The sequence below is a fragment of the Cnephaeus nilssonii genome (assembly GCF_951640355.1).
Source record: "Cnephaeus nilssonii genome assembly, chromosome: 21".
Taxonomy (NCBI): Eukaryota; Metazoa; Chordata; class Mammalia; order Chiroptera; family Vespertilionidae; genus Cnephaeus; species Cnephaeus nilssonii.
In genome coordinates this window covers 19,870,012-19,886,416 of record NC_137092.1, presented here as the reverse complement: position 1 = coordinate 19,886,416, position 16,405 = coordinate 19,870,012, and the positions used below count along the sequence as shown (strand labels likewise).

Here is a 16,405-nt window from a genome sequence, read left to right as displayed (position 1 = left end):
GGGGCACTGTGGTGACTGGCCCATGAGGTCCTTACCCAGCACCTTCATGACTGCTGCACAGTTCAAGGCTGCAGGATCACCTCTACCGCACCTTATGTTTCCCGGGCCCCGTGCTCTCTCAGCTCCTGCGGTCCAGAGAGCCCTCCGCTGGTCTCTCCTCCTCAGCTTGCCTACTAAGCACTAAAATGTGCCCTAAAGCTAAGCTCTTCAAGACACATGATTTAAGCTTCTCTTTCAGCTAATTAGATATTGTTCTACAAATTGGGCTGCTCTCTCTGAAAGAGGAGAGGCAGGGTGTTCCCCTGCCGCCTCTGTAAGCTTACACTGAACTGGAGAGCACAGCCACTGGGTCGAGTCCAATGGGGAGATGATTCTGCACGAGGAATAGATGCCATCTTTTGCTAATCTGGGCGATCCTGAGTGTCTGCTGTGAGGATGGCGGAAGGCTTTGTTTATCAGCGGCCGCCAACCCGTGGTCTGCAGACCACTGGTGCTCCCTGAGGTCCGAAAGGTTGGCGACTGCTGGCTTAGATGCCTCTCATCCTGTGACAGGAGGCCCTCCAGGGATGCCTGTGGCCCGTGCACCTGTAACCATCGCCTTAGTAACCACTCACATCTTCACCTTTGCGGGGAGGGGTATTTTTATTATCCCCATTTCACTGATGAGAAAACTGATACCCAGAGAAGTCAGGCCATTTGCTTAAGGTAAACAACAGATAAGTGCAGGAGCCAGACCGTAAGCCCAGCTCTCTGGTCTACTGTCTGATTGCTCCATCCATTAAGCGAGATGCAGGGCGAGGCATGGTTCCCACACTGGGCGAGGCCAGAGTGGGTGTCCCACAGCTCTTGATGAGGTCCCACGGACTCTCTGAACCCTTCTCGGATTCAAGGGGCTCGCGCAGAGAGGGAGGAAGGATGCTTTCTGGAGGTCGCCTCTTTTCCTGTGCAGGGGGCCGGGTGTTCCCTCACCCTCAAGACTGTGCCCAGCACCTGATGAATGGCGACACTCTGAGTGGGGTCTACACCATCTTCCTCCACGGAGAGCCCGGCCAGAAGCTCCAGGTGTACTGCGACATGACCACGGACGGGGGTGGCTGGATTGTAAGTACGCACGCTGCTCCCCGCGTGTGCAGACAGCCCGGTGTCCTCGTCCACTGGGCACAGCACCCACGGACCCACCCCTCACATCCTCTGCCCGTCCCTTCAGCTACCCCCCTCCTGTCCCTCTTGGGGGCTCGTCACTGTCCTCGGGGCCCTTTCTCAGCAGCCCCGTCATAGGCTTGGCCAGGCCGAGAGAGGAACCGCATATGGAGGCTGCAGTGGCCTGGCCCAGGGAGGGGTTCCTTCTGCAATGGCAGTGCAGGCCCGGGTCCTGCCCGCTGGGGTCTGGGGCTGTAAGAGGAGTCGCGGAGGTGAGCCTCTGTGGGGAGCCCATTAGGACCTTTCTGTAGGACAACGGCATATGAGGGACAGATGCATGGACAGCCACCTCCGGTTACCAAGGCCACCGTGTCCCCATCCTTCCTTGGCCTCCCCGGTTCGTCTCCAGAGCTGTCCCAGCCTCAGGGAGCACAATGATTAGGAAAAGAGACACCATTTCCTGTGCCTGCCCTCCTCCACGTCTGGTAGTTCAGGACAGAGAGAAGGGAAGGGTGGCCTCACTAACGTCCCTGCCCCTCATGCAGCCCCATTGCAAATGGGAGGGTTCCCGCAGCCCGGCCCGCGGCAGCCCGCGCTAGCTGGGTGGGTGCGCATGGCAAGGAGTATTTAAATGGAGTGAAATGGGGACTGTGCTCATAATAGCTACACTTGGGAGACATTTCCTTTTCTCTTTCTGACATATTTGTGCCTCCTTCGTAAAGCATAATTGGAAATTGAAGCCGAGGCTGATGTATTGGAGGTTAGATGAAATGAGCACTTAAACAGCTCGCAAAGTGAATGATATGCAATTGCCTTGCCTGCGATGGGATGACGACAGTTACTGCTGATGTGAAGTTGGGCCTGTGCTTTCAGTGAGAAATGCTCTCTCTCTCTGCTGCACTCCCTGGTGCAAAGGACGGATCTGAGAGCCACCAACTCCCCCCGTTTGGGGGCTCTCTGTGTCCCCGAGTCCTTTGTACATTGCAGGGTGCAAATTAGTGTCCACATCACAGCCGGCCTCTCCACCAGGGCCTCTGCACTTGGAGAGAAGGCGCTGTGTTCTTCCAGGGAACGGCCGGCCGCGCAAAGGCCAGCCCTGCCCCGCAGTGCTCCTCGTCCGAGCTTGTCCTCGCAGATAGAAAACTCGCTCGCAGCCACTTTCCTCCGGCGAGCTTCCCCCCCTCTCTTCCCAGGTGTTCCAGAGGCGGCAGAATGGCCAGACCGACTTTTTCCGGAAGTGGGCGGAGTACCGCGCTGGCTTCGGGAACCTGGAGGACGAGTTTTGGCTGGGTAACGGCCCGCTCTGCTTTCCCTCGGAGAGCTGCTCTGGCTCTGGGTCCAGCACTCTCCCTTCTGGGCCCATCTGGGGTTATCGGCACCCCCGTGTCTGTTGAGAAGTTGACAGCTCGTGAATTGCTTTCAGTTCCTCTGGCTCTGTTTGGCTGCTCTATTGATCTGTTTTTATCTCATTGTGGTGTTTTCCTCTCTGCCCCGTCTCTTCCCATCCTCATTAATAGTCTCTTATGCTGATGGGTCTTGACAGGAAGCAACTACAAAGCGTGGATCGGCCTGGTGTGCGAGGGGGCATGAGGGCCACGGGGCGGCGGGTCACCTCACAAGAACGAGGCAGGCACCACGCTCGGTTCTGTGGGGGGATGTTACTCCCTACCTGACCGTGAGGGAGGGAAGTGAGAATGGCATAGAGGTGACCGTCAGTGTCCCCGAGGTCTGACAGGAGCGGAGGTGAAGACTGAGAACTGAGCAGGTGTGAGAAGGGAAGCACACACCTGGCCCAGGCAGACGGCGGGACATCCTGGTGGCCTGCCTCTCCCTCTGGGTGCGGTGTCCTGCCATGGGTACAGGGAGGCGGGGAGAGGAGATGAGCATGTTCCCAACTGGCGGCCTCCTACACCTCCCGGTCACTGTCTCATCCGGGCCTCACTCGCTTTCCCCCTCACTGGCCTTCCTGCCTCCAGGACCACTCAGCGTCCACACGGCCACTGGGGTGATCTTCCTCACACCCAAAACCTGCACAGCGGCCAACCCCCTGTGCAAACCGTCTCCAGGGCTCCGCCTCGCCGCCAGGTGACAGCCAAGCACCTGAGCTCCTGGCCGGGTCGCTCTCCTCTGCCTTGGAGCCTGCGCCCACCCCTGAGCACCTGTCCCCTCCACACGGCCCCACCCACACCAACTGCGAACATTCGGAGTCACTGATGTTCCCTCTGCTAGGAGCGCCGGTCCCTCTCACACACCGTGGTGTCCTTCACGTCCATCACAGACCAGAGAGCCCGTCCTTCCCATCGGTCTCACCCTTTCCTGCGGGAGAATTGGCCCCTCCCTTCTTTGTGGCCAATTTCCTGTCTCAAATCAGTGTCCGTTTCCTGGTCCCCCTTGACTATACTGCGTCAACTTGTGGGGCTGGGACCACATCACAGTCATCTCTTAACCCCGCTGCCTATTGCAGTGCCTGGGGATAGCAGGTAAAGCGTAGCTATCAGTCAGGGGTAAGAATTTATGGAGTGTCTATTAGTGTCTCTGTGTTTGCTGACGTAGGCAATAAACACGTACGGTAAAAGTCATGTAAGAATATTGAGAGAGAAGTCAATGACTAGGAAACACCCGGCCCTCTACAGTTTGCAAACTGCTTGGGAGACAGCAGTGCCCGGAGCCAGTGCCCCCACCGCAGGCGGGGCTCCGTGCCCCGAACCCGTGCCCCGCCCCCACGACCTTCGTCCCACCTGTGAAACACCTGAGCTACATGCACTTACATTTTCTCCAGATCACTGTTTAGTTCATAAATCTGTTGTTTGGGGAAAGAAACGTGGAAGCATCGCCCCAAGTGGAGAGCTGGTTAGGTGCAGCCCTAAAAGGGAGCCTCAGAAATCCATGCAGGAAAGCCACACGCACGTCATAAATGGCCGTTAAACCGGCCTCCCGGCATGCTATGCTGCTGCTGCTGCTAACAGTGAGCTTAGAGGTGCTGGGTGTTAAACCACAAAAGTACTAGCACCAAACCGAGATGCGAGTTAAGGTTAGCATCAGGCTTAAGGCTGCTCCTTAATCTGTTAGGAAAAGGCTAGGATTTGGAAATACCTCCCTCCCTGATGTTCAAGGTTCTGTAGCCCTAAGGCCCCAGATATTTGTCCTCATCAGAGATGTCATCCCACACCGGGAAACGCCGTACTAACCTGTGAGCTCCTGGCAAGGAGGCCACAGATCCTGAGACACGGCGGGGGCTTGGGGTGGGGAGATATCCTGACACCCTCCCATCTCCCAGCAGCCTGTGACCACTGTTCCAGCCTCACGGGGAGGCAGTGAGGGGTGCATGGGACACAGGAGGGAAGGGGACCAGAGGAGAGGGAAGAGGGATCCCTCTGATGTGGCCAGCGGGGCAGGGAAGAAACCAGAGGAGAGGCGCAGGCAGGGGGAGGAGAAAGGGGCTGGGTGGGTTGGATGAAGGCCATAGTATCTAAAGTGGGGAGGCGACATCTGGACTTAACGATGTGGGCAACAGGGAGCCAGTGAGGGCTCCTGCACGAGGCCTGGCCCGGGGAGGTGCCGTATGGCAGCAGCACTCAGGTTGGGGTGACACTGTGACCCCTGGTTTATGTGCTAAGTCAGGTTCCCTAGCAGCAGAGTCTGAGACAGGGATTCTTATTCGAGGGGTATATCTGGGGGTGCTCTCAGGAGAGGGGGAGCAGGGTAAGCAGGATAAAGCAGGGGAAAGTGCAAACGTGTGGTCTTGGTTGGGGACTAGCTTCAGTCTGATCCTCAGGGAAGCTCTGAGCATAAACTGCTCCTCAGGGTTGGGGTGGGAGGGCCACCCCCACATCAGGCCCTGATGGAGGTCGCCCTGTGGCGTGGGGGTGGAGAGTGCAGCTTCTGGGCACAGTGACTCCCGTTCAGGTGATTATCCAAGAGGGAGGCGCCTGTGAGTTATGTGGTGGCTGGGAGAGGGGGGGCGTGGAATGAATGGTAGACCCCACCGCAGGCTGCTGGGAGGTGTATGTCGGGACATCCTGGGCCCGGGGTCCACCCTCAACTCCTGTGACCACTGTTGCTGTCTCTTGCCCCCATCACTCAGGCCCCTGCGCTGCTCCTGCCACCATCACCCACCAGGTTGGAGGGAGGCGGCGGGGCCGGGGTGCTGAGGCTCAGGGCTCCTCAGACACTAGCCCCGAGCTGACCTGGGCTGGGAGCGCCTCCGCAGACCTGGCTGGCCCTCCGCAGGGGCCGATTTGGAGTCCAGGAGGGTCTGTCTGACAACAGACCATCTGTCTGAGGGTCGGAGTCCCGGATACCCCTCCTCTTCCCCGGGACATATCTTAGAGGCCACAGTCCCATTTCCTCTCCCATTCCCCACGTCGCCGGGGCCAGGCTCCTGCATCCTCTGCTCATCTCCGCAGGGCTGGACAACATACACAGGATCACGTCCCAGGGCCGCTACGAGCTGCGCGTGGACATGCGCGACGGCCAGGAGGCCGCCTTCGCCCACTACGACAAGTTCTCGGTCGAGGACAGCAGGAGCCTGTACAAGCTCCGCGTAGGCGGCTTCAACGGCACTGCAGGTACCTGGGCCCCGAGCAGACCAGGCCCCTCGCTCCAGGCCTGAGCTGCCCGGGGATTCCCTGCCGGCCAGTGAGCTGGGCACGGGCTGCAAATCACTGGCCCGGCCCAGGCTGCCCCTCACCACTCAGCGACCTGAGATCGGTTTCCCGGGACTTCCGTTTCCTCGTCTGGAGCATGGTCATAGGATCCCTGCCCTGCTTCACAGAGCAGCCAGGATCATGCAGTTCCGTGCAGGGACGTGCTTTAGGTTGAAACACCCAAGTCTATGGGAGGGTCAAGGACGAGTCTTCTTATCTCGACTATTCAATGTGGGCTCTTCTCCAGAGAGACCAGAACCCTGTGCTGTCTGGGCAGAAACCTCCCCCAAGGTGACACGAGGAAACCACCGCTGAGCTAGGAAACTAAACCAGATCCTGCATGTCCTGAGATGCGCCCCCCTCCCCCCCCACACACACACACATAAGTCGTCATCACAGCCATCAGGAAGCAAGCCACAGCCCTTGATGTGCCCACATTTCCGCTCATTCATCCGCAAGAACCACGTACATCGCCAGGTTGTCTGTGTAGACGCCTGTGACATTTACACTCAGAAGAATACCCGTTGCCTTAATAGTTTTATCAGAACCTAACGCTGGGCCGGTCCTGAGGCGCAGCCTGCCTGTTCCCTGGGGTCTACTACATAAAGCCTGTTTTTGCCAAATGTTCTATTGTTTGGTACAGGGAGTGATTGGTCCTGCATTAACTCTGAGTTTAGGGCTAAATGCTAGTGTATAATTTTAGCAGCATTTTCATGCTCTTGGCACTGGGAGGACCACCGAGGTGTTGCCCTTCCAGTTCCGGCCTCTGTCCAATTATTTCTCCTCCAGCCAGGTAGTTACTCCAAAGAGAAGGCCCACTTTCCTTTGTTACGCTGCAAATTTCAGACCATTCCCCGTGGCCACGAGCCCTGCCTGGGTGCCCCACGGAAGGTCCAGTTTACCACGCTTCGGGCATAAAATAGCCATTGAAATGCACTCTAGTAAACACAGTATCAGACGGAATCATTCTCAGATAAGGAGGCTGCCCGGCGGTGACCCAGACTGTCCCGTGTTACCAGGCTCAGCACTGCCCCCCCCCCCCCGAGACAAAGGGAGTCGTGCCTGTCTGTGTCCCGTGCGGGCCTGGAGGAAACACACAGAGGTCGGGGTGCCGAGTGGACAGAGCTCTGAGCAGGTCGGGGAAGGAGATGAGCTGGAGAGAGCAGCGTGGAAGCAGCTGGCCCCGGGGGAGGGGAGGAGGTTCAGTTCAGCCGGACTGACCAACAGGTGGAAGGAAAAGGGGGGCTCCGTGGAAGGTCCCATAAGTGGAGGCCAGGTTGGTTGGGAGCAGGTCAAACGTCCAGAAAATCCTGACAAAGGAGGGACGAACTGAACGGCCTCACGCGTGTTCCTTTTCCGCAGGGGACTCCCTCAGCTATCACCAGGGGCGCCCTTTCTCCACCAAGGACAGAGACAACGACATCGCCGTTACCAACTGCGCCCTGTCCTACAAGGGGGCGTGGTGGTATAAGAACTGCCACCGAACCAACCTCAACGGGAAGTACGGGGAGTCCAGGCACAGCCAGGTGGGTGGAGGTCAGCCGGCGGGGTGAGGGGGCGGTGGGTCCCTTGGCGCATGAGTTCCTTGCACAGGCGGGTCTCACTCAGTCTCAGGGAAGGAGTATCATGAGGAGGCAGGTAATGCAGACGCCGGGGGCAGGACAGGGTAGAAGCAGTGGAAGAAGGAAGCAGCCCTTCGAAGTGTTCCAGGAACAGAGAATGAGGAACACGGCATTACCCGGCCTCTGTCCCCATTAGAGACCACATGCCCGTGGGCTGAGCGGGGGTGACGGGTGACCCGCTGGGACGTGCCCAGCATTAGCCCTGAAAGCCAGCAGCCAGGGAACCCCGTGGTCCCGGCAAACCCAGGGTGGGTCCCCGCCGGCGGAAACCACCTGGCCTCCCACCAGGAGTGAGCAGGCACTCGGTGACCCTCCAAAAGGCTTCTGTGCTGCGGGGGTTTTGCACACAAACCCTGAAGGCCAAACACAGAGCCGGCCACGGAGCGGCCCGGCCACAGCACGCCCAAAGGAGAAGGCTGGGAGAGGCTGTGCTTTGGGGACCTGACAAGCTCGTCTTTCTCCCTCCCAGGGCATCAACTGGTACCACTGGAAAGGCCACGAGTTCTCCATCCCCTTCGTGGAAATGAAGACGCGCCCCTACAACCACCGGCCCCCGGCGGGGAGGAAGCGGCGGTCCTCGCACTTCTGAGCCGTGGGCGGCCGCCGGCCATGACCTTTGTCATTTGTTTGTATTTTATAACACCAAGCAAGGGGCGGGGGTCACAGCTCTGCGCATTGCAACATGTCCTGAGCGTCTGAAGGAAGCAGGGGTGGCAGGAATCGGTTGGGAATTAGCTGCTTATGGTTTCTGCTGCCCTCGGGCCTGACCCTAGTCCCTTCTCCCTCCTCCCCAGCCACCTCAGCCGGCCCCTTCCCCCCCCCCCCCCCCCCCCCCCCGCCAGGAGGAGAAGGGAGATGTTTCCTTAAAAGACCAAATCAAAGGCCAGTGGTGGAGTCAGGTTGCTATGGTGACGGACACGTGCCTTCGCCCCTGGCCCTCCCTCAGAGACGCCCCCCACTTCCCAGCATGTGTCCCTGTCACTGCCTCCCACGGAAGGAGCCTCCACAGAGAGTCTTGCGGACAACGCCCCTGAGAGGCAGCTCGACCTTGCCCACCCGCCAGCCCAAGCCTCGTTCACAGGCCAGAGGGTCTCACCTTCTGACCCTTCCGCCGAGTGGCCCTGTGACCTCCCTTCCAGCCCCCACGGAGCCTGTGCCTGCCCCCTGCCCTGAGGCCCCACAAGCCCCGCCACTGCTGCCGATGATAGTCCCCAAGGGGTTCGGCGCCCGTGGCTGTGTCCCTGTGGGAGGGGCACAGGGAGAGGGTGGCGGGTTTTAGCGCTTTGGGGTCCAGCCTGGAGGAAAGGAAGGAGGAGGAGAATTCAGGGCCCCTGTCACTGAGCTTCGAGGTCCCATGGGGAACACAGGTCTTCATTTCTGGCCCTCGGTGTCACGATCAGTTTTTCCTGAGTTGCAAACGGATTGCTATCCTTAGCCAGGCTCTCCTTCATGTGGGAGGCTTAGTAAGAGTCAGAGGAAGTAATTATATGACCAGCCAGGCACTCTCCTAACTGGTAACCCCTGGAAGACGTGGAGTTTGGGGGTCTTGTTCTTGTTTTTTTCCTCCTTTTTTGGTCCCACGGAGACAGGAATGGCCTCCTTAATGAGGTGAGCTCCTGAGAAGGCTTCTCCACCTTCTCTTATTCCTCTGCCTTTGAGAGGAGAAATGAAAGGACATCTAGAAATCTGAGGTGAACAGGGAGGGCTGTGGGCCACCTCCCCTCTGATGAGATGTTCTCTCTCCACGGGCTAGGAGGCTCTAGAAGCCAGGACCCTTCAGCTTCTCCAAATCAAACATTAGCTGCCATTGTCCCCACGGCGCTGGCCGAACCCAGGCTGTTTCCCCAGCTGCCCTCCCCCACCCTCTCCTTCTCCTCAAGGCCCCAGTTCTACTCTGTAGTGTCAACTGGGGCATCCAGGTACCTGTTCCACCCTCAGTCAAGCCAAGTTCTGCCAAGCAGGAGCCCATCCCTCGGGCTGACGACCACACCGGTGGTCACTTGCTGTGGGCCCTGTCCCTTTAGCAGGCCGCCAAGGCCTTGTCACGGCTGTGGTGTGGATGTGACTGACATGCCCGGAACCGAAAAACAGAGGTGGCATTTCCATTTCTCAGTTCACCGTGGGCCTCAGAAAAACGAGGAGAAGCAGGGAAAAGCAAACAATCCTTTCTAGAAACCTGGAAGTTAAATGAGACTTCGTGGAGTGGCCGCCAGTGAACAGCGGGGAGCACGCTGAAGAGCTGAGCGATAGGCCCTTCTGCTGGCCCTGTGACATCAAGGAGGTCGCTTCACCTCTCTGGGCCTCCATTCCCTCACCTGTTACATGCCAGATTGGGCCAGAATGGCTTCTCACTTTCCTTTCCGCTTTGACAGTCAGTGACGCCCATCTCTGATCTGAAAATCTGCGTAGCAATTGGCTTTGGGGAGGGAGCACAATCAAGCCATGAAAATGCCCCAGAAACCCTGCTTTATTTAGGGAGGGAGGGAGGGAAGCAAGGATGGAGGGAGAAGTCATCAGTCACACACACACACACTTTGCAGGAAGGATTATGCCCCACAGGAGGCTGCACTCATTTTGTCCACAAAAGCTGAGCCCAGGGCCCTGGGTGGCACCGATCCTGCCCATCCCGTCAAGGGACTGACACAGAGAAACGTTCTGAATCCTCAGGTCGCCACTCAGGCTAAAGCCAGGAAACACTGCGGAAACCCAAATCTGCCTTTTGTCGGCAGCACTGACCCTGGGGAACACGTCTATAAATAGTCTCGCAGCACTGCCCTGGTCCGTTTTAAAGGATCTTACAGCAAGCAAGGGCCTCCAAAGATGCGCTCACCCAACCTTCAATCAAAGGATGTACAGGTTCCTTTTATTAAGTAGAGTCATTTTGTCATGAATTTTTATCATTTTTAAGGACACTGTGCCCATTCTCTCCCCAAGGCCCATGTCCAACTTGACTCAGAGCTTCTGCCTCCCTCACTGATTCCTGCTAGTCCTGCCCCACGCACGTGCTCTTCCCGAGGGGGATTCCTGAGCAGCGCCCACAGAGCACCCGCCCTACACCAGCCTTTCCCTCAAGGGACAGGAAGATGTGCGCCCTGCCCAGGGGATTTTAGCTGGAGACGCCCCAGGATGCGTACTCACACTCAACCCACCGATGACGGCTACCGACTCACTGCCTAGACCCAAGATCCAGACAGTTTCTCCTTTTTGCATTTCCCCATCAGAGAAAGATCATTTCCAGCTCAGTAAACTCACATTCTCCAGGGCTATTTCTGGGAGGTGAAGCGGGGAATGGGGAAGACAAATCTGTGGGAAACTCATGCTGGTCTTTAGACCAGATTTAACTGGAGGAGGGAGCTTGCTAAGTGTCCCCACCAGGGGGCGATCACAACCCCAGGCGATCTTGCCTTTCTGGTCAGCAGACTCCCATCCAGTCCAATTCCTTACTCCCATTTCTTTACTCCAAAGGGCGCATTTGTCTTGCATCTCACTGTCCGCTCTCAAAACCCTTAAAGGAACCTCTGGGAGATTCCAACTTGAGTTCCATCCCCCTGACCTCGTGGGACAGTTTGTTTTCTCTTGCCTCAGACTTGCCAAAGCTGCGAGAGGGGCCTTGGACCTCAGAGGCTGGGGTGCAACCTGAAGGTGGGAGTCGGCCTCGTGCCCACAGCTCCAGGTTCCAGGAGCTGCTGCCGCTCTGCCTGGCCACCAAATTAACGTTAAAAAAAAAAAAAAAAAAAGGAAGCTGGTGGATCGTTAGAGGCTAAAGGAAGCCTCCTCCAGATGGGCCCACAGTAAAAATACAGAGACCAGCGTGAGGGCCCTGGTCGAGGGGCCGGCATTAGTTCCCTGCTCTCTGTGCCCCCCACCTCCCCCAGCACCCCTGTCAGTTCCCCCACTTCACCTGAGAAGGTGGAGGTCCCAGGGGCCTGTCACTGCACAGAAACTGACTCGCTCCACCCGCCCTGCCTGGACCGCACGTTCCTTCCCAAGCAGTCACAGCCCGATCTGTCACCCCCAGCATTTCTGACTAATTCTTCGAGGTCACCCTTTGCCTGAAGCATGGCTTCATTGCACCTGCAGCACTTCACTGTCCAAATGTCCTTGGCCAGCCTCTCAGCCTTTGGACAGCGTTGCCTTTTCTCCAAACCGGAAATCCTCCCTCCTGCGCCAAGCTTCATCAGGCCCTTGCAGGACATCCAAACAGCACAGCTCTTGTTCCTCAGAAAAACGCTGCCCCTCTGTTAACTGGTAAAACACTCCTTGTCGGCCGTGAGGCTGGGCCGATGCTGAATTTCCAGGTCAGGAGCGTTGAACGCTTTCAGTCTCCCCATCGGCTCTCCCAGGGCTGGCATGGGCTCGTTGTTCCCAGGGGTTCACAGAAGGCCGTGCAAACATCTCAGGGGGCCGGGAACCCCTAGGCCCGAGAGGGTTGGGGTCCAGAGACATGGCCAGGGGGCAGACGCATGGATGAGAACTATTGGTTTCTTCCCCTCAGTGGTTCACAGCCCCAGGGAGACCCTGGGCTGCTTCTGAACATCCTATCATTGAACACAAACATGCTCAACACTGCCTCCAACAGGCCACCACTGGGAACACCTTCAGCCCTGGAGGGGACTCACCTCACCCCCAGGCCCAGAAAGGTTAGGTCACAGGGCTGGTTAGTAACAGAGCTGCGATCAGATCTGGCATAAGCTTTTTCACTTCCTCTCCCCAAACGAAGGCTGAGAGAATCGGGATTAGCGCACACCCGCTGTTTTCCAGACACGGGGTTAGGGGCTGGACATGTGTTACTTTGTTCAGTCCTCACCAGACCCTGGCTCGAGTTTCACCATTTTCCAGAGGAGAGAATGGAAGCACAGAGAGGTTAAGTAACTTGCCCAAGGTCACACAGGCAGGAGACACTCGCTCACTGGTTTCCCTGTCCCTCGCCCTACCTGTGCCCACCGCCCCGGAGGGCCGAGGACCGTCAGCTACAATCTCCCCTCTCTCTGCCACTTTGGGGAATTGATAAGGAAACCAGTTCTTGGAAACTTGTGGTTTTAGCTCCTGGGCCCAAACCCCAGCAATGAACGCTTTCCTCTTAACCGAATGACTCTTCTGTGCACAGGAATAGGGAGCTCTCCCTGAGAGAGCCCCGCATGGCACGGTCCCTGTGTGAGAGGCCCGGACACCATGGTCAATGCGACCACATCGGCCCAGAAAGCGCTCCCTACCCACCCCACCCCCCAGGTCCCCGCTGAGGCCCAGACTCACTTCATGGCCCCACAGGCTCAAGGTTCAGAAGTTAACACACGTCACCTCCTTCCTGTCAATCACCCCTCTCCCTCCCCCCGGCCCCCCCATTACTCCAACCTTCAATACACTCCGGCCCAGAGGACTGCCAGGCGCCCTAAGAGAGCCCTGTGAGGGGGGGAGGCGGTCAGGCCTCGGCCAGCTGAGTCCCACCCGAGACGGTTTTCTCAGACGTCACCAACGCCAAGTCCTCCATCCCTGAGCTTGCGTTTGCCATCCTAACCTTTAACAGCCTTTTCAGGTAAAAATAACAAAGACCAACTTACTGACTTTGTAGCTACCACGCGCTTGGAAAAGCGTTCACGCGAAAGGAGGACGGGACGGAAGAAGGAAGACACGGCGCTGCTCAGGCGCGAACGCGGCAATGAACTAACTCAGAAGGAGCACGGGGGCAGGAAGGGAGCGGGGCCGTGGCTCAGAGACGAACCTCCGCTTGTTAACCATCGTTAACTAGTGCTTTAGTCCTGGTAGCTTTTAGCCTCTGTATAGTTCCTTTTTTAAACACATTTTCTATGCGTTAATAAAAGACCTGAAGGACCATGTCCCCTTCCTAGCGCCGGGGCTGGGGGAGGCCTTGCTCAGTGCTGGTCTGCCTCCGCGCTCAGACCTCCTCCAGCGTCTGCCGCCACCTCTGCCCGCCGTCTTCCCCGTCACCCTGCCAGGGAGGCTGTTCCCATTCCCGCTAGGCCCGTCCCCCATCCGCGTCCCTCACCTCCCCTGATCCTCTTCTCTCATATCCCCTGGTCTCCTCCTCAGCCCCCTCCCCTCTCTCCCTTCCTTCCCATCTCCCACCCGCTTTGAACTCTTCACCTCGCTTTTTGCTTTCACCCCCAGGAAAGGTGAGCTGGGCGGCGCCTCTGCTGGTGCCCGGCATCGCCCGCACTGTCTTGTCTGCGGGTTTGAGCCCTTGATCAGCCACTGCAACTGCCTCAGGGTCGGTCCAGCTCCCTCAACCTGGAGGCCTGGTGGCAGCCAGATCTCCAAGGCTCCAGTGCCACCTACGGGCCCTGGCGGAGAGATCACCCGACAGGCCCGCTGCCTCCCTCGGCTCCGGCCCCCACTGCCCCCGCCCCCCCCCCCCCCCCGGCCTCTCAGACTCGGGTCACCTGGGAACCACTTCCCCCTTTTCTCCCTTGAAAATGGGCCCAGGGCACATGGTAACACAGCTGTACCCTCCGGTCACGTTAGGTAAGACCCAGCCAGGTAACAGCCCCACGAGGAGGGCCTGGGGGCCGCCGCCCACGCCAGCTGCACAGGCACACGGTCCACGGGCCGAGATGGCAGGAACAGGCGGCACCGGGCGCCAGGGCCAGACCGCTGCCCCCGCTGGAGTGGGCGGGCGTGTTCGGAGACCCCCCGGGGCAGGCCAGCCCGGCTGGGTCTGATGACAACGGGAATAATCCCGCAGGACAGGGGAGTGGGGAACAGTGTGACAGAGTCCGAGGCAGAGACATACCCTGTGGGAGCAGGGCCGGGACAGTGGCCTGTCTCCCCGGGGACCCGTGAGGGGCTCTAATGACAGAGCTCCCCCAGGCGGCCAGGGACAGACTGAACGTGGAGACTCCCCCGGCCCAGAGGGAGAGACCCTTCTCCACGACCCCTTGTCAAACGGAGAGCGGACTTTGTAAAGGGACAGAATCCCAAACTTGGAAATAATTTAAACACACACACAAAACGATCCATTCCTCCCAGAGCTTTGTAGGCACCAGCAGGCCTCTTCTCCACCCTGGAGACGGGCAAACTCCCGGCTCCCAGCCACAGCGACCGTCTCCCCGGCGGTGCCCCCACGCGCGGGGCCGAGCGCTGCCCAGCCGTCCCGGGGGCTCATTTCCCAGAGCCCAGATCTCTGGACCCTCAGACAAGAGAGGCCTTTGAAACCAGCCCCACTTCCCGTCCTGGGGACTGTTCCCGGAGGAACGAGCGCTGTCCCGGCAGATAAACCGTCCAGCGTCACGCCCAGCCTGTCACCTGGGGGAGGAAGCTGAAGGGAGAAAGGAGAGCTGAGAGGCATGTGGGAATTGGGTTTACTCCTGCGGTGGCTGGGTGCTCCCCTCCGATTCTGACTTAAATGAGTGTCATTCACCCCTTACCGAAGGCCTCGGGCGCCTTTACAACCATCTGAACACAGACTGAACTGTGCTGTGCGGTGGGAACGAGGAACCGCCACGGGGAAAGTGAAGAGCGGATTATTAAGCAGGAGACATGTGAGCCGCACGAGCACTCAGAGCAATTGCCAAGAGCCCGGCCTGCCGCAGCCGCGTCCTCTCCCGCAGGGACGCCACGTCCCGGGACTCTGCCCCGGCAGGGACCTCTCCGCCAGCCGGCGGCGGGAAGGCTGCTCACGGGAGTAAGGGCGCTGGAGCCTGTATTCCCTCTCGTGTGGCATGTGTGACATACTCCAGCCCAGGCTCTCAGGGATCGTAAGAGAGCATGCATGTGTACATGCGCACACCATGCCTCTCGTCCCTCCTCCCTCATGCACCGTCCGCGCTCAGCGAGCGCCTCTGGCCCCGGTGCTGCCTCCGGATGTGCAGGGACGAAAGGCCTGGTCCCCCCTGAAGAGACTGCATCTCCCTTTGCCTCTTGCCATTTCCATCCGCTTGCACCGAGCTCCCCACTCCCCAGCCTGGACGTCCCGCACACCTGCCGGTCAAGGCCCTCGCTTCAGTGGTTTTAAGAGAAAAGAGAGTGAAGTCTCCCCGTTTCTGTGTATGTGTTCACCAGGAACTGGAATGAGATACACAGTGACAGAATTTAGTTAATTAGGATGAGGGTTGTCATTTCAATATTGACAATGTGTTTTTAACTCAAGACACATTTCAAACACTTCAAACGCTAAGAAAAGTGGCAATTAAGGCGATTCTTGAATCCAAAACGCTAACAGAACCTTCTCAAAGGCTTAAGCACCACAGAATCTTCTTTGGGGGAGCTGTGGGGGAAGAGGGCATCAGAAAAGAAATGTCCTGGCATTTTTAGGTGCTGTTGCCCTTTAAGGCCTTAAAGAAGAATCGCTATGGCTGCGATCACCACTAAGCACTCATTCATCTCTCGTGTGAAAGTTCTGGGCCTGCTCTTCGCGACAAACAATAAGCCCTTTAGAGGTTTCTGGGAAGCGAGTATATATTACAAGAAATGCAGTAGCAATTATGAAAATTCAATATGCTGGCTGTGCAGGAAATTTAAAGGGCCAAGGAAAGCAGTGAGGACCAGGAGGGAAGGTGTGAATTATGTCTGTGTGCACGCATTACCTGGCGTGATTTGTGGGCCAGGCTCACTTTTTTATGACTTTTCTTCCATACATAAAACCCGCAGAGCAATCACCGAAACGTGTATTTACAACCAAAGCTACGCTGGAACAACTGTCAGCAGTGACAGCCCGGATCTCCGTGAGCGCACCCCGCGGACTACGTGACTACAGGCACCGACGATGGAGCAAAGCGGGCACCGCGGAGCCGCCTGCCCTCCTGCCTAACCCCCTCACCGCGTCACGTGCCACGCACATACTTTGAGGGACATTCCTGGAAATCTAGCGTTCACACATACCCCTCCCCTTTAGTCTTCCCAAAGAAACGAGCTGAGTTTCAGCCCAGTTTGAAATGCGACGCTTGCCGAGGGCAGGGCTGCAATACACCAGCACCGCTGACATTTCGGTCACATCATTCTTTGTGGCAGGAAACTGTCCTGTGCGTCGGAGAATACTCAGCA

General features: G+C 58.0%; 1 protein-coding gene across 1 annotated transcript in view; it reads left to right on the top strand.

Moving 5' to 3' along the window:
• TNR (tenascin R) overlaps positions 1-7,997 on the top strand; it is a gene marked incomplete at its 3' end in the record, with an annotated part of 73,894 nt that extends 65,897 nt beyond the window's left edge. Inside the window, exons 18-22 of the mRNA XM_079760536.1 lie at positions 950-1,101; positions 2,334-2,430; positions 5,547-5,708; positions 7,149-7,312; positions 7,878-7,997. Of these exons, the coding sequence (XP_079616662.1) occupies positions 950-1,101; positions 2,334-2,430; positions 5,547-5,708; positions 7,149-7,312; positions 7,878-7,997 (695 nt within the window). The remainder of the gene's footprint in view (positions 1-949; positions 1,102-2,333; positions 2,431-5,546; positions 5,709-7,148; positions 7,313-7,877) is intronic.
• Positions 7,998-16,405: the final 8,408 nt, after the last annotated feature.